The sequence below is a fragment of the Halictus rubicundus genome, chromosome 5 (assembly GCF_050948215.1).
Source record: "Halictus rubicundus isolate RS-2024b chromosome 5, iyHalRubi1_principal, whole genome shotgun sequence".
In the NCBI taxonomy this organism is placed as follows: Eukaryota; Metazoa; Arthropoda; class Insecta; order Hymenoptera; family Halictidae; genus Halictus; species Halictus rubicundus.
In genome coordinates this window covers 138,079-156,659 of record NC_135153.1, presented here as the reverse complement: position 1 = coordinate 156,659, position 18,581 = coordinate 138,079, and the positions used below count along the sequence as shown (strand labels likewise).

Here is an 18,581-nt window from a genome sequence, read left to right as displayed (position 1 = left end):
ATTTTATAAGGATGAAACTTGTTATGTTTAAGTAATTAGTGTACAGATTCCATTGATATACCCAGTTACCATTGAAACTTGTCGAATTCAACTAGTAGGATTCACAGTAAACTGTCCTACAATTTCGATTTCATCAGCTTCTTTTATAAATTTTGATTGGTTTTTTAAAAACTTGTCACCGATCCTGTTTCCTTAAACTTTGCAACTAATTGTAACACGTCCGTATGAGAAACATGTGTATCAGGATGTCTCTCGTTAAACGTAGCAGCAGTTCTATAAAATAATACACCATTTTATACAATTAATTGTACTGCGATATAGTATCTCTTATTACGATTATTCACACTTGACTAAATAGTACAATCTTATATTGAAGGACAGACAGCATAAACTAGAGATCAATAGAGGACAGTTTGGTTCTCAAACGGTACGTGCTAGTACAACTGGAAAACATCATCAACAATTTGCGTCAAAAAATTTTACACAATAATATGCCCCGCTCTACTGCTCTTTAAATATCTCCGAGCCTAGTGCGCAAATAAAAAAGAAGTATCCTACGAAAATTGCTGGTCTTTTTACGTACAATAAGATCTCATAATAAAAAATATAGGTTTCCATTTGAAGAAACAAAGTTGACCTTCAAATGACCTTGAAAATACCATCCAAATAAAAATCTGATACTTTCCCCCTCGAAATCCTTGGACACGTGTTTTACACTTTTTTAATATCTTTCATACTTTTCGAGATATTCGGCTGGAAAGTTTTCAAATGAACACCCTATATAGAGAAATCACTGTACTCGCTGAAGAACTATCGGTACCACCACGGCGAATTCTGTCTCTATATTTGTGCGCCTCTGACACCGTATGCGTTAGTATCGGTGACCGATAGCCAGCCATTTCAGAAGCAAGGAAAGAGCTTAAAGGTCCCGTGCACAACTGCATATGCGAGACTGCAGAAAATACCGGTTCCATTTCTCTTTCGAAACGGGAAAGCCACTAACATGCACAGGAGAAAGTTTTTCAAAATGTTGAGATTTATAAGGTATCCAAAAATCATCAAAATCGGAGTAACCGTTCCGCACTTTCGCCAAGTTTATTCTGACGAACTTGCAGACCCGGCTCACGCGAGTTTCGGTGCAAAAATGTGCCCCCAACTTTCTAATGTGCGAGCTCTAGTTCGGAACAGCACGGCTCGTCAGTAAAGTAGGGGAAAGATTGTCGTGATTTAGAAACGATTAGCGACGGAGTCTTCCACCGCGTCGCGTCGCAGTCGGAAATTAAATGTCCCCCCCCCCTCTTTTTATCGTATTTTCGTTTTTTCTCTCGTTTTTTTTTCGTGATCGATATCGAACGCAGTCGACATTTCAAGGGCTGTGCATGCCACTATCTTGAAAGCATATGCAAAAGAATTTTTTCCATTATGCAATCGCCGTGATACATCGGGATATTCATATTGATATGCGGCCACACCCCGCACTGAAACTGTTTCCACGAATGTATATTTAACATTTTTTTCTTTTTTTGTATCAATGAACCTATTTTTTCAGAAAATCATTACTTACGTACTCATTAAGACAGTTTTCGAATTTTCCTGGTAGTTGTGGAAATAGAAAACTAGTTAGGTAGATATACAACCCTTGGGAGAAAATATTGCTGAGTAAATTGAGTATATTAACTTGAGTATATAACTGAGTATATTATATACACATTCCAATGTAACAGCTATTCGTTTGATTCAATTGCTAGAAATTGGGTAATTGTATGACAATATTGATATTACGGGTCAAAATAGATCCAGGTGTCGCGATCGGGGGCTAAACACCAGTATTAGCGGACCGTGAAGGCAATGGCGGAACGTCGACAAAGGACGAAACGCTCTGCAGGAACCGTTTCCGATTCGTCGATCAGTTTGTCCCGAGTCTAATGAACTCCGTTGACCTTTCCATCGATAATTGGGACAAAACAACGATCTGCCCCGGGCGGCCTAACCCCCGGGTGTTGCTTGTCCTTTGTTTTCATTTATTTTTTCTGTCGTCGAGCCGATTTGTCGGGAGGTATATTAATTGAAAGAGCGCGATAACGTCGTTGCTGTTGCTCGGTGCATGACAAGAGTGATAAAGCGTGGCTGCATGACCGGCACATTAAGCGTCGGGGATAGGGCATGTATTTATTCTACATGTTTCAACGGGTTTCTACAAATTAACTTTCCGCGGAAATGGATAGGCAACGCGGATAGGCGGCGCACGCTGGCAGCCGCAGCGCAGCGTGGAACAACGGCGAGAACAAGGGCCTGCAGGAGGCAACGGTCGTGAGATGGGTGATGGCTGGCGAGGGGAGGAGGCGAAGGGGGAGTAGGCAACTGCATCAAAACATTCAGGTTGTCACGCGGCATCCAATTATCTTGGAATCACGTACGTACCGGTAACGTTCTTAATTATCCGTTCCCGGGGCGGAAAAGTTCAGCGATGATCCCCCAGAAAAGTGGAGCCGGCCGTCATAAAAGGGGACGAAAATTGCTCGCCGCATTGAATTATCGAGTTTAAACCCTTGCCCCTCCCCTCCCCCTCCCCTCTTCACGCCGGCCGTTACCCGTCCCACCGCCGCTCACTTTTACTGTAATCGGCCGCTTTTTGCCGATCCGCGACCGTCATTCGTGCTTGCCCGTCCCTCGCACAATTCCATTTCCCGCACCGCCGACTTTTGAAATGTGTTACGATCGAGTAATAGACTTTCCGTATTTGGACACCTTAATTAAACCTATTAGCCGACGAGAGGAATCCTTTTCATTGTTTTGCCTTCGAGAAACATTCAATTCGACCGTTTCGATAGCCTACAGGCGATGAAGTGGAAGGGGCTCCCTCTTGAGATTTTGCTTGAATAAATAAAGAAGGTATATCATGAAAAGTCCCCTAGCACCGGACACCACTAAAAAATTACGGTAATAGTGACGTCAATCACCGATTTTGATGACCTTGAAATGTGTTGTCAAGGTCATAATTCTAAACAACTTATTCTTATAGTTACCAACGCTCTGGCTTAGGGTTTTCGATATTCAAAGTAGACTGTCAGGGTGACTATAGCAAACTCCGCCATTTTCCAATGATCGAATTCGCCCTTTAGGGTGGGAAGAGCCTCGCCATGTTTGAAAGCATACAATAACAATGGAGGACCTTGGTATAGTATGTTTACAATAAATTTCACTCGTGATAAACGTATAATGTTCTCATATTTTAAAGCTTACACGTCTCCTCTGCCTGTGACCTTGAATGACCGTGAGTAAAAAGTTATGACGACCTTGATATCTCTAAAACAATATGACATAAAAACAATAATTTCAATGGCCAAAGCATTATACTTTGTCCTCAGTACATTTAACGTACCTCTAAAAACAATAAAAATATGTGAGGTACAACCGTTAGGTGACTCGTCCTGTATAAATCCGAATGTACTGTGCGGACATGGGATGATAGAGTATTTGCATAATGGAGCATTCCAACAATAGGTATGTACTATAACAAAGCCTCTAATGTATTTATTTAGGAAATTCTACACTGTTTCATTTCACTACGATGGACTGAAATTAATTTTTCATTTAGAATTTAACGAATGTCTTTATCGGAAACGACATTCCCATATCCCTGATAACATGATCACTCGGCCTTTTAATACAGAAAATGTGAAATTGACTACGAGCGTGTACGTTGATGTACGACAAAGCTATTACGAAACAGAAAATATGCATTGGCTACGAAACTCCATCCATCTCCCGATGAGCTGAAATAATGAAGCTTTATTATCGGACATTATTAATAATCCATGAGCAATTGAATTACGAAGAACAAATTAATGAACGTACACAAGTTTGAAAGTATCCAGATAATTTGCAATTTATGCGGCGTCCGCGTGTGTACATGCAGATCAATACTGATACGAATCGAATCCTGGTCGCCTATTTTCTCAACGATATCCTGTAATAAATTTTAATTATCTCCGCAGGACGGATTTATCAGTATTTTTGCATCGTGGATAATATCACCTTTCAACCGGGGATGACAAGTTCTTTCGACGACCAACCCTTTCACATTGTTCTGCTATAATAGCTGCATTAGTATAAATTATATTTACGTTGATATTTGTTACGTAACGCTTATTTGTCGTTGTGTACCCCTAGATATTTATGACTGCATTGTATCATAATACAGTGTTTACTCGATGTATATCCAAAGCACGGGACTAGCCAGGGATATACAGGGTGGCCCACATAACTCTGAACAGCTCAATATCTCGAAAACTATGCCATCGATTTTAAAGTTCTTAGTCTTAAATTGCAAGGAACTGAAGGGCCTTTCTGACTGCATAAACGTAAAGTGGCCTCCCTTCCCCTTTAACGGGGGAGGGGAGGTACCTTTGTAATTTTAAATGGAACCCCCTATAAAATGTTACATATTTAGATTCTACAGGAAAAAACAAGTCAATTTTGTCTGAAACATTTTTTTGTCAGATACTTCCATGATGAGATATAACAGTTTGAAGTTTCGAGTTGTAGATACTTGAAGCGCTCGGAAATAGCGTTATGGAATTATACGCGCTTGAGTCCGTTGCTTATTCGTGAAGAAATAAAGTGTACTTTAAATTAAATGTTCAAAATGTCCACCACGGGTTTGTAAACATTTATTTACTCGAAACATCAAAGTTGTTCTAACATTTTTTAACATTTCGGGAGTCACTGAAGCGCAAGCGTCACGTATTCTTTGTTTCATATCCTCTTTTGTCGTCGGTGGTTCAAACATAACTTTGTCCTTTACATATCCCCATAAGAAAAAATCTAATGGTGTTAGATCGGGGGATCGAGGAGGCCATTGACGAGGTCCCCCGCGACCTATCCATTTGTTCCCAAATTTTTCGTTCAAAAATTGCCTGGTGATGATTGCAAAATGTGGAGGAACCACATTGGTCGTGCCACATTGCTTGTGTCTTGTTGGAACCACATTTCTCTTCTAACGTGCAGTGGCACATCTTCCAAAAGCGCAGGCAAATGATTTTTTAAGAAATCACAATAACTTGCAGATGTTACAGTTTCTTGAAAAAAATAAGGTCCAATCACAAAATCTCCTATTAGGCCACACCAAACATTTAAAGACCATCGATGTTGAAAGGGAACACATCGCATCCAATTTGGGTTTTCCACGGCCCAATAATGCAGATTATGTCTATTTACATGCCCTGAATTCATAAAAGTGGCCTCATCGGAAAAAAGTATTTTGCACAAAAAGTCATTTTCCACAACTCCCTGCAGCCACTCACAAAATCTTACGCGGTGATCGTAATCTGCTATCGAAAGCTCTTGTGATAAAACCATGTGATATGGATGATACTTTTGTCGTTTCAAAATTCGTTGAATTGATGAACGACTAATATGTCATGTTTGTGCAAGTGTACGTTGACTAATATGAGGATTTAATGTAATTGCAGCAAGAATACTGGCACTATTATTTTCATTAGTGACAGCTTTAGGTTTATTGCGAGTTTTTTTACACAATTCACCGTGCTCGCGAAGCCGCTTTTCTAAATTATGAAATGTTGCATGACATTTTTTGATCCCATAACGTTCAAAAAACATCACTGCTGCACGCCGATAATTTTTTTGGCATTCACCTAACGTTAATAACATATTCACTTCTGTGTCAAACGTAGCCATAATCACAATGTTACTGCTTGAATAACAGCTCTAAACTGAAAACGTTTTCATAGATAAGTGAGTCAAACTCAAGAATTGTAAATATTATTGTTTGTGTTTCTTCATGAATAAGCAAAGGACTCAAGCGCGTATAATTCCATAACGCTATTTCCGAGCGCTTCAAGTACCTACAACTCGAAACTTCAAACTGTTATATCTCATCATGGAAGTATCTGACAAAAAAATGTTTCAGACAAAATTGACTCGTTTTTTCCTGTAGAATCTAAATATGTAACATTTCATAGGGGGTTCCATTTAAAATTACAAAGGTACCTCCCCTCCCCCGTTAAAGGGGAAGGGAGGCCACTTCACGTTTATGTAGTCAGAAAGGCCCTTCAGTTCCATGCAATTTAAGACTAAGGACTTTAAAATCGATGGCATAGTTTTCGAGATATTGAGCTGTTCAGAGTTATGTGGGCCACCCTGTATATCGGCCAGGAGATACTATTTTTTTATCCATGCGACCTTACACTCCTCGGCGACCAAGGTCTCTCGAGCTTCGCGGTCCCTCACGGGGTATACGCCGCTATAGGAGGGATAATTCCGCGACTTTTATCATCGAGGCTTTGGTGACATATACAGAGAAATCACTGCACCTCCGATCTTGGAAAAATATTGCGACTGTAATAATTATTGTTAAATGACAAAAAGATGTCCAATAATATTTTTGTCCTCCAACTTTAAGGACTGTTTTCACCCCTCTGAACGATGGCCGCTAAAAAGAAACGCGTGTCGAATATTTTTTAAAGAAATACCTCCCACAAAAGTGTCATTAAAATCGGTTGTGCGGTTATTGTGGAAGCTCGGTATTTTCTATACAGACTAGCCAGAGCATTCGATCGAAGAAAAAATAAAGTTTGCAACCATGTTGAATAAGATTTCCGTTAGGCATGTGTCAGCTATCTAGGTTGGCTCTGGGTTAGATCTACTGTACGCGAGGTTAGATATAAATTAGATCAGGTGTGCATTCTCAGGGCTTGTGCAAGATTCCAATCAAATATGTATTAGATGCACCGATCGAACTTGGATCAATTCAAGCCGTGTGTACATATCTCAAACAAGTCCCAATATCATCGAGATGAGTTTGCTTTAAATGACGTGGGAGATATTATCTCGATAGAAATCTTACGATTTGCACTTCCCCGTGATAACCGTATTCCTTGCGAGATCAAATCTCTGAAAACTCTTTTCCGATCATCTTATCGACTTCATGTTGAACCAGCAGATTTTCCCGGGAAATTTTTATAAAAGCTTCGTCATGCCTCCGATGGCGGCAATCTATCATCGCGCCTATTATTCGATATCTTTTTCAATATTTTAATAATCCTCCTCTGTCGTGAAATTAAATCGTACTGCCGTATTGAACTCGAAATATTGATACCTGTTCGGTCCCACACAGACCGAACGTGAGATATGATATAAACACAGTCGGCTGCAATAGCCAGAACACTTGAGGCGACGCGACGGTCCCAAGATTTGGAGTGTCATCGAACACCACTTTGAGACCTCCGTGAGCGAGCCCATTGAAAGGGCAATATACAAACATCTCATTTTCCAGACCATCTTTCCCAGATCCTTCACACTCAATTCATTATACAATCTAAACACAGTTCCACCAAAACATATCCTTACTCCGACGACCAAAATGCAACACCCACTCACCAATCAGAAATCCTTTAATCATCTCTTACAGTTAAGAAACAGCCAATAGAAGAAGAGTCAGAGTTAACGTTATACACGACGCGACAGAGAACACCAGAACCACAAAATCAATCGCAACTAAAACATCTAGAAAGGTTCTCGAATAGAACACAACTCGCTCGCGCCAAGGACACATCTTGAGAACACAAAATTCGCTCGAACTAAAAACACGTCCAACGAACACGAACGGTTCTAGAACTATACGCGTATACACATTGTATCTTATCGACTGATTGTGCGTGAAGTTGAAAATATATTGAAGTTATTGTTACCAACGTCGAGTTTCATTTCAAATAGACGTGGTTACCCCGTAACTTCGTCACGGCCCCGAATAACGTTCGCGAGCAAGCGCAACGGGATTTACGACCCCGCGGAGTCCGGCATACGGTCTCACGACAATTCGGACGCCTCAATACCATCGATATCAACGATCGACGCAGGTCCAGCATATCTATTAGGTCACTCAATGTTAGCACACTTATCTGTCCATTTCCGCGCGAAAATATTCGAAGGGATAGTCAAGTTGCACGAAACAATTTTCAAAAATTATCTACGAAAAAATATTTTCCTCGGCAAACGTTGTTCGTACCGGAGGGGAGAAATCAACCCTTAAACTTGGAGGTCGAAAGCACGATTTATTAAAAGGAAACTGCTACAAATTTTTCACCAATTCCAACTGCATAATACCAATTCTAACGATCACCCAATATTCTGATATCAAAAGATCGTATCGCTAACATACAGTGACGAGCAAAAGTGTAAACACACTTCACTAGTTTTAGATAAAACGTGATAATACAACCTATTTTTCAATTGAATGATAAAGCTTAGGTAATAATAAAATTATGATGAATGTGATAAACAAAACATAACAGTTTATGTTAGATAATATTAATATGTACAGGGTGAGTCACCTAACGTTTACACCTCAAAATATCTTTGTTGTTTCTAAAGATACGTAAAATATGGTAAGGACGAAGTTGAATAGTACAATGGGGCTGACACAAGGCCAAAAAATTTTGTTTATATGTCGTTTTTTTTAGAGATATCAAGGTCACCATGACTTCTTTAAATGGAACCACCCTTTTTTAAATACCTACTATGATAGTCCCTTTCATTAGGAATTCAGTGACTATAATTATTCCAAGGTCATTCAAGGTCACAGACAGAGAAAACGTATAAGATTTGGAATATGAAAGCAGAATACGTTTATCACGGTTGAGACTTGTAGTAAATAGTAAACATAGTATGGTCGTAGTTAAAGTAAACATACTAAGGTCCTTCAATGTTATTGTTATTCAGCATTCTTATTTACTATCAGTATGTTTCCAAATGCGATTCCGTCTTATTCAATGACTGAAAAGTGTGATATGATCACGATTTACTGTGAATGTAGACAAACTGCAGTGCAGGCCCGATTACTTTATGAAGAAAGGTACCCCGAGCGAAACACTCCTTCTAGACAGACTTTCATTAATACGTACTGGTTGTTTCGAAGTACTGGAAGTGTACATGCAAGACAGCACAAACGGAAGAATCCCACGACTATAGCTGTCGATTCTCACGTGAGTACGAGAAAAATTTCCCGGGAAGCAGGCATAAGTCAAAGTAGCGTAATACGAATTCTGGCCCGACATAAATTTCATCCGTTCCACATATCGTTCCATCAAGAATTGCACGAAATCATTCATTTTTTTCTAATGTCTTGTTTACGGACGAAGCAATATTCACTAATCATGGTTCAATTAATCTACGGAACGCCGATTATTGGTCTGTGGATAATCCGCACTGGCTGCGAGAAATTGATCGTCAAAGACAATGGAGCGTAAACGTGTGGTGTGGTATTTTGAACGACAAAGTAATTCGACCATATTTCGTTAACGGAATGATGACAGGACAGAAATACGCTCAATTTTTGCAAGATCTGCCAATTTTGTTAGAAGATGTTCCTTTACAAAATCGCTATGATATGTGGTACCAACATGACGGTTATCCTGCTCATTATGCACGAGGAGCAACAGAAACGTTGGATTCTCGATTTCCAAAACCAGCCAGTTTCGTGGCCAGCACGTTCGCCTGATTTAAGTCCACTGGATTTCTTCTTATGATGCCTGCTAAAAGAGACCGTGTACATGGATGCTCCAACAACAGTTGAAGATATGCGTCAGCGTATCATCACAGCATGTACGAATATCATCTCGGATGTACTTATCAGAGTTCAACGTTCCTTCAGAGCTCGTTTACATCAATATATCGACGTAGACGTCCATAATTTCAAAGATTTATAAAATACAGGTATTCTGCTTCCATATTTTAGTTTTATACGTTTCTTCTGTCCTTCACCTTGAATGACCTTGGAATAATATAGTCACTGAATTCCTAATGAAAGGGACTATCATTGTAGGTGTTTCAAAAGGGTAGTTCCATTAAAAAAAGTCAAGGTGACCTTGATATCTCTAAAAAAATTATACATTGTACAATTATGCATTGTACCATTCAACTTTGTTCTTACCATATTTTACGTATCTTTAGAAACAACAAAGATATTTGATGTGCAAACGTTAGGTGACTCATCCTGTATAATATTTTACCAAAATAAGGATTTGAAGCAATGTTTACAGTTTTGCACAATTCATCAGAAACGGTTGATAGTACACAAATACTAGGGAAATGAAATTGTTAACAAACATTGATAGCCAACTGTAGTAAGACACGTTTAGACTGGTGTGTACACAGTTTTTCTCCTATTTGAAAGTTAGTTGACACGAGTAAGTCAAGATGAAACCACTTAGTGCAGATAAAAGAAACAGTATCATTTACAGTATCATTTTAAGAAAACCTATGATAGTGCGCCAACTTTTTCAAGAAACGGTAGACCGCAACTTGTTTCTGACAGAGCTGCACGTGAAATTGCACATCGCCTTCGGTCTGAAAGTCATAAAACTCCAAAAATCGCAGCTCAAGACATTGGAGTAAATGCAAGTGAATGGACCATTCGCCGCTCATTAAAGAGAATCAGGTTAAAAGCGAAAGAAAAGAATCGCAAACCAGCTCTTTCAGACAAAAATATTAAACTACGAAAAAAAATTTGCTCGTACATACAAAGAGTGGGCAACAGAAGATTGGAAAAGAGTTATATGGTCTGACGAAACAAAAATTAATAGATTTGAATCTGATGGAAGATCTTCGTACTGGACTTCATCCGAAAATAGTAATCAAGTAAGTAGCATAAAACAAACTATGCAGTTCGGGGTTGGCTCGTTTTGGGGTTTTTTTACTCATAAGGGTGTTGTCCCTTAGTTCGGATAGACGGTATCATGTGCAAAGAGCATTATTTAAATATTTTGCAAAACAATTTTCCTTCTGTTGTTAATTCTATTGAATTTGCTGAAGATGAAGTAGTATTTCAACAAGACGAGGACCCTAAGCATACTGCAAAGATAGTAAAAACCTGGCTAGGAAATCAAAAGTTTTCTGTGATGAAGTGGGCCAGCACAAAGTCCAGATATAGACCCAATCGAAAATTTGTGGTCAATTGTGAAGAGAAGGCTAGCAAAATATGGTAATCCATCTTTAGGTGTTCAAGAATGGTACAACATTGAGCCGGAAATGATTAAAAATTTAATAGATAGTATGCAACGCAGGTTAGAAGCAGTATAAAAAAGTAAAGGAAAGTGGAGAAAATATTCATTTAAAGCTTTATTTCGACGAGTACAATTAAAGTGCAAAACTGTAAACATTTGTTTTCAATCCCTATTTCCGATAAATATTCCGTATATTGTTAATGGTAACGAAAATAATCTGCTGTGTTTTGTTTATCCTACTCACTTTGTAATTATTAGTACCTAATCTTTATCGTTCAATTGAAAAATAGGTTGTATTATTACGTTTTATGTAAAACTAGCGAAGTGTGTTTACACTTTTGCTCGACACTGTATTTATTATTAATTTTGCTGGAACGGCAGGTGAATTTTAGTGAATGAAAAAGTCTATGGGCTGATCTTGCAGCGATGTCGGCGTCAAGTTGTGCTCGTAATCCATTTGGCATGGGGAATTATAATGAAACGGGATTGCGTTATCTTCAGACGTCCGTCTCATTGCATCGCAACCACTAACGCGGCGTGACGGGGGTAACTAAACTTCCGTTCCGTACAAATTAACGCGAAACTGAGACACGTATTTGCACAACGCCACGATACGTTAAGATATCTCTACGATACATCGGGGAAACCATTCTGTTTCCTGTTACGGATCGTCGCGCGAAGTAGGTCAATTCACATGCGATCCAACCGCTAACAATATAACAGAAAGTATAAACGGTGGCGGGAAATCTAATAAGCACGCCGCGCCGCGCCGTCGCGCTTAATTTGCCGAGGATCGAACCTCTTCGTCCCCCACAAGTTCCTCTAAATCTTTTAATAGTTTCCGATCCCAAGATTTCATAGTTGCTCTAACACCCCCGAAACTTCTTCGGCAATTCCAATTCCTTCCCGATTATCGGTAAGTTTCAACAGCCGCGCGGAATTCTTCCATTTAAAATTATTCGGTAATTAGTCGGATTTCAGCTGGCTAGGGGGCGGCTAGATCTTATAATTAGGAGGAACAAAGTCCCGGAAATTAATGGTAAAAAATTTGTAAGGATTGATGAATGTTTCATGCACTTCCCTCCCGGAGTCATCAGACCAAGGGAATTGTCACGTGACCGGACCGTGGCGGAAGCGTGGGGGAATAGCGGCGTGGAAGAGGAAGGTAGAGTGGGTGGGGGGGGGGGGCACCTGACGACTCTGCATTCCCCTGAGACGTACGGTGACCTCTTGTGTCACCTCTTGTTAATGTTTCACGTTTCTCGATAGTTTGCTGCGCATCAGAACGTGTGTTGTAATTATCTCTTATAAAAGACTTTTATATTCATAGTAACATGAATTCAGCAGTTGAAAGCAAGTACAGAGATGTATTTTAAGTTCAAAGGTCTTTCATTCAAAAATGTTTAACGTGTTCGACAATTACATGAAATCATTACAATTTTGAAATTTTAACGCAAATGCGCCACGGATTTTTGTTGCCCGATTGCTTCGAAATTTTGCGCACAATTTAGGGGGAGGGTAAGACCAGAATAAAGTCGAAGAATAACGACCATCCTAGTGTACACACTCCAAAATGAGTACACTTGTTCGAACTGTTTGAACTCTGCAGGAGCCGCAGAGCGCAAAATTCTTCTCGCCACGATTGCGGAGGGTAATTAGTCGTATTTGGACCGTATCGGGTCTTCCAGGGTATTCGTATCAGGTCTATCGAGTCGCCAATGAGCAGTATAGTGTCGGATAATTCCTATGTGGTTTGGATCGGGTCTATTTAGTCCTAGGTGGATAGAGTCATAGTGGGTAATTCCTGTGTTGTCTGTATCCGGTTTATTGACTCCCGGGTGAGCGGTACCGTGCCAAATGTCTTCCGCGTTGTCAATATCTAACCTGGTAAATAGTGTATGGTTCGCGTCGCGTTTTGTTGCCCGATGCGCCGAGTTCGATCCCGGCTATGGGCCCAGATGACGTAACGAGCCTAACGCCGAACAACGCGTTAAAAGCTTCGTCGCGTCGTAGGTACGTAACAATCGTCGCAAAGTCGCCCGACGCTCGAAACAGTGTCCGTGATAATTGCTAAACGTCGCTCACGACTTACCTGTGTCGCGGGGAGGGGATTCGAGGGGAATACAGTTACCCCCTCTATCGGATCAGTCACGTGATACTGTGGCACATGAGCGACGGAAACGGAACGCGTCACGTGACCGGGCCATATCGGAAGTGTGGGAATGCTCGCCGCGGCGGAAACGTGGGGGAATAGCGTCGTAGAAGGGGAAGCTCATAGTGGTACGGAGCACGAATTGAGTGGACGGAGCAGGGATTCAGGGGACGGAGCGCGAATTGAGGGGAAAAAGTTACGTCCTCTCTCTCTCTCTCTCTCTGCCTGTACCGGAGCACGCACGGCGGAGATGGAACGCGTCACGTGATCCCGCCGCGGCGGAAGCGTTGGGAACAGCGCGGTAGAAAGGGAAATTAAAGTGGGGGGAGCAACTCTTAACCTGGCGACACTGGCCTCGGCGCGGCTTCTTGATTGCACGGCGAACAAACCGACGAGCAATTATCGCGGAGAGCGAGAGCGCGCCGTTGCGCAGCCATTAATTACCCAATGATCGATCGAGGGGACAGACGGCGGCGGTGTTCCCGGCAAAGGCCCCGGAGTAAGAAGAGGAGAAGCTAACGAAACTCCGCTGAGCAAGCGAGGAATTATCATAAGGAATTCGTCGTCGGGGACAAAAAGGCGGGGCCGGCCATTCGTTCGGCCGAGCTTGCCCCGTCATCCGAGCGATTTTACGATCCCGCGCGGAGAATATAAAAATTCTTGCCATTGAGAATGCCTTATTTATGATGTAAATTCCGTGAGCGCCCGCGCTCTCCGGAACTCTTTTCCGGGCAAGAATATAACAGTAAAAACAGACGGACAGTTTTTATGGGTTGGATATATATCCTGGTATCCGGCTGGCAGGGGCTACCGCGGGAGGAGGCGACATTGAAATTTTACATATGCATGAGCCATACACGTACAAGAATATTTCCGTCGAGCGAGCGACGGTGTTATCAATCGACGAGACGTTCCGGGGAGCGGAAGAAATTCAGCGAGACGTAGTCGAGAGCCCAGACGCGCGTGCGGAAACCGGCAGAGAGACTCTCGCCATCTTTCTCTCCCTCTCCCTCTCCCTCTCTCACGCCGTCGTCTCGGAAGGGGCGCAAGACGGGAAAAGAAGTCTGATGCACCTGCAGCTGCACACGACGTTTATACTCGTATCGCGGGAATTCATTTTTTCCCTCTCCGTCTATTCCGCGCCGCGAGACCGAGAGCTGACAAACCCCTTCCTTTCCCTCCCCCCTCTCCCCTCCCGGAACGCTCGCGCATGGGGCAATTTTCATCCGCGCTTAAAAACTCTTCCCGGACTGAACGGTGGCCGTTAATTCCATTCAAACAGAAGTTGCCTCTCCCTTCGAAATAGAATATCCACTGTCATTGAGTGGCGACGGTGTTTCGCCCGAGCCAGACCGGAAATAATGGCAAGCCAGGAATCGTTTACGGCCGCCCACCGTTCCGCGGACGAACGCGCGAAACCGCGCGCCGAGTATCGGGTTCCATCAACGCGGTGTCGTTGTTTCGGAATTTAGTGGCGCGCTCGTTGCCGAACCGTAGAATTCCGAAGTACGTGTTCAACTATGTGCTACTATCTGCCAGGAGTTTATGTAACCATACCCGGGGACGAGGCGGAGAAGCGGCAGGGGTGTGGGAGGGGGGGGGGACATGATCGAATGCGGAGGACACGTACCGTTCCATTTTTCTTTCCGATTCGGAAATTGTTTTCCTTTAATTTTCCCGGAAATACGCCTTCCTGCTGGACCGGTTAGATTATCGAGAGATTTTCAGTTTCCCCGTCGCACAGTTTGAGGTGTTTGACCTGTCCAATTAATGAACACTGCATTGGCTATTGAGATTAGTATTCACAAATCTTTATCTCATTTCCTGAGTGCTATTTCTATACGAAGTCTGTCTGCACACAATTCTAACAATATTTAATGGTTGTAGCTTGCACTAGGAATCATCGAGTCAGAGTCGTGAAGATTTTGAACAGCCACTACTAAATACGTTTAAACCGAACATTTTCGCAAAAGAAAAAGTTACTTCAAATGTCCTCAGGAATCATCCCTTTCAGGGAAGTACAATTTTTGGGACACCTTAGCCATCGTTAAATACGTAGGCTACAATAAACATAACATTACTCCTTCTAAGAAATAATAGAAGATAAAATAAATAGCGTAGTGGTTAAATGAAAAAGAAGCCTAATGACCAATGAATGACATCAGTTTCTAAGAAATGAAGAGAGATCAGTGAATGATAATTATCCAAACAAACTTATCATAGGACCATTGAACCACCGAAAATTATTACCATTTGATATAATTTCCTAATTCTGTGTACTTTAGGAAGTATTATTCAGTTAATGTTTGCAATGTTAATGTTTTATATAATTTATCATGTCGCTGCGATGTTACCAAATTAGTACTGCAACTAATTTTAGTGCACCTAAAATACCACACTAAAACAAGAAACAGCGGTTTCACGAATCGGTCTGAAGAAATTATTTATATCAAAGATATGACGCGATAACAGGGCCACATTCCTCTTAATAAAACACACATATAATACAGGGTGTCCCAGGTTTTTAAGGCCGAAGTTTGTCAGTGTGGATCTAAGTAAGACAACTGTTATATAAACATAGGTCGTTTAAAGCTTTATTAAAAAGTTAAGATAAAAATAAGGATTACGTAGGAAATTATAATTATTATTCATTATTTCTGGAAGTGCTAAGAGTATTACGTTACCCTTGACCTCAAGCAGTAAAAACTGTTCTCGACTGTTGTTATTTTCATCCTAACATTTTCATAAAGCTTTAAACGACCTATCTTTAAATAACATTTTTCCTTATTTGGACCCACAGAAGAACATACTGACAATCTTTGACCGTTAAAACCCTGGGACACCCTGAATAGGAGTACCAGAAATAGCATTCGTCAGAAACTAAATACATACATCCTCATAATTTACACCAACATCAACCTAAATTAGAAAATATCGATTGCACATCATCTTCGTTTATAAAACGAATAATAATCCAACTCTGTAAATAGAAATATCTAAACCGCGATTACACGTGACCATCTTAATCTCGTATTTTCGGTAAAAAATGAAAGTAAAAATCTATTTTTTTTTTTAATGTGAACGTACATACTTTTTTTAAGTAAAATGTGGAAAAATTTTAAACGAGTACACGCATGCACGCTGTATGCTTTCTTAATTTCTAATTTCATTAGACATAAAAATTGTTAACACGAACGTTCCAGCTTTGGAAGTACGTAGACACAAAAAACCAGTCTTTTCGTTGGGAGTGCATTTGTGCACCGCCTGCTGCACCTCTGGTTCGGACTTACGAAAGACTTACGGAAGAACTTACAACGCCGTTTAGGAACTTTCTAGTCCTCCCTTGCACTTGCTGTTGCGACAGACGTGCCTCACCATACGAAACTTTCATTCGTCGATGAATTTTGTCGGGCTTCGCTTATTTATTGCTTAAAGCACAAACGACAGAATGCTGCTGCTCCTCTGCGGCACGTATGACGAATGGGGGTCACTCACATAGTTCTTGGCAATACGAATAAATGGAGGGAAGGAATGACATAATAACGCAATGAAACGTGACATAATAATAAATTTATTATCGGACTGCGTCTCTATATGCATAACAAAATTTTCAACTCTAGATATAATTTATAAAGAAGTTTAGAAGTTATAGAAACATTTATTTCATGTATCAACGATGCTAATAACGCATTACATTTTTCTAATTCGTCTTTGATATGTAAACCTCAAAGTATGTAAATTAAGTATAAAAATTAATTCGTAGCTCTCATAATTAATTAATTTATATTTCATAAGATTAGTCGCTGTTTCTACATCCTGTTGCTACATCGATTAATCATTAATTTTATGTTATTTTATTCAACAAAAGAAAATACGGAGGTTGGTGTGTTGATTGCTCGTGGTTATCCCGAGGATGTTCGATCCTTTGATGTGGATTTACACGTGAAGTGTCGACAAATTTGGGTAGGAGTTTTCCTCTTGTAAAAAAGGAGACTAAATATAACAAAACTAAAGAAGTGGACTGTATTTACAATAACTGTTGAGCCGTAACCAAATACAAATGAACAGCGTACAAGAGAGCAGCTAGAGAACGATCTTTTCCCTAGCGTGCTTGGAATCCAATTGATTGGGAGGATCGAGCCAAGAACCCACGTAAGGGTAGATCCTCCCTCTACTTCGGGATTTTCCTCCCTTCCCTGGATGACAAGAAATATCCCGGATTGGCCAAGACGAGGACCAATTGGGGGTGGACGGTTGGAAAGTGGGAGATGGGACCGAGGAACATCCTGATGGCCCCAAGGCCATCCTGATGAACCAAGGGCCATCAACCACTTAATACGGGTGAAGAGTTGCCAGAGCCTGGGAAAAACCCAGGGCGTCTGGCAATCGTCAAGTGCGAAACTAAAGAAGGGCAGGATGGGACCTCTGGCAGATTTATGGCATGGGCCTAGAAAACTATATACAAGTGCTACGCCCTGGGAACGGATACGATTGGGAAATTAGCTGAAAACGGTGACAAGGCCACTCCGTACCTAATTTCTAAAAATCCCCAAAGTCACGTTCCAACAGCGTAAAGCAATACCCATGCCATAACCAGATGTCCCAAGCTGGCCGCTACATGGGGTAAAAATAAAAAAGTGCTTTATACGATGTAGTTAAGTCATTGCATTGCACCGTGCATTGGATCGTAATTGCGTTTTTTTGTAATCCAGTTTTTTCATCCCTTGTTTCGACTGCCTTTAAATAAACAACGTATTTACGGCACAAAAGACCGGGAATTAATTTTTGCACCAATATATTTTTGATTTAAGTACGATTACGTTCTGGTTATTTTTTCGCGAATTTTTCAGTTCGCCGAGCTGGACAAAAATATTTACAAAATACAACTGCTTCCAGGATCTTCTGAAGGAAATATTATTTTCAAAAGATTTGACGTCAATGAAGATATTAGACTCTCAAAGATGTTCGCAGAATTTGAAATAAAATATAGCCCTTGTTATTTACTGTTCGAATCAGTGTTTTGTCCATTTCTGGTAACAATACTCGATTGTCAGAATTGGTTAGGGTCGGGTCAGGTTTTCGAGTTAGATTGCGTGTCCGCGATGTTGACTGTTAGAAAGTCGGTTGAATGTTTGTGATTCTATTGGTCGGTGGATGTCGATAGTAAACGAGTAGGAGTCGACTCCAGAGACAACCTTTTAGTGGAAAACCTAGCGGTATTGTCCCGGAATTTCTCGACATTTACTGTTTAACTTTCGACCGACCGATAATATGACCCATGTCTCGATCGTGACAAATAACTGGATCAAACAATATCACGGCAAATCTGGTGTGGGTTAAAAGTGACTTGAAATTGGTTTCCTACGTTTCGCTCCCTACCTATTCCCCCTCTAATTTCGAGTTTA

The 18,581-nt window shown here is 40.9% G+C and overlaps 2 protein-coding genes across 2 annotated transcripts in view; both read right to left on the bottom strand.

The window, feature by feature from the left end:
* Positions 1-18,581, bottom strand: part of LOC143353940 (uncharacterized) — a 340,337-nt gene that overhangs the window by 291,027 nt on the left and 30,729 nt on the right. The window lies entirely within an intron of this gene.
* The window catches only part of LOC143354603 (uncharacterized), a 132,881-nt gene continuing 121,295 nt past the window's right edge, over positions 6,996-18,581 (bottom strand). Inside the window, exons 2-3 of the mRNA XM_076788856.1 lie at positions 7,121-7,245; positions 6,996-7,070 (exon numbers count right to left, since the gene is read on the bottom strand). Coding sequence (XP_076644971.1) covers positions 6,996-7,070; positions 7,121-7,245 — 200 coding nt within the window. The remainder of the gene's footprint in view (positions 7,071-7,120; positions 7,246-18,581) is intronic.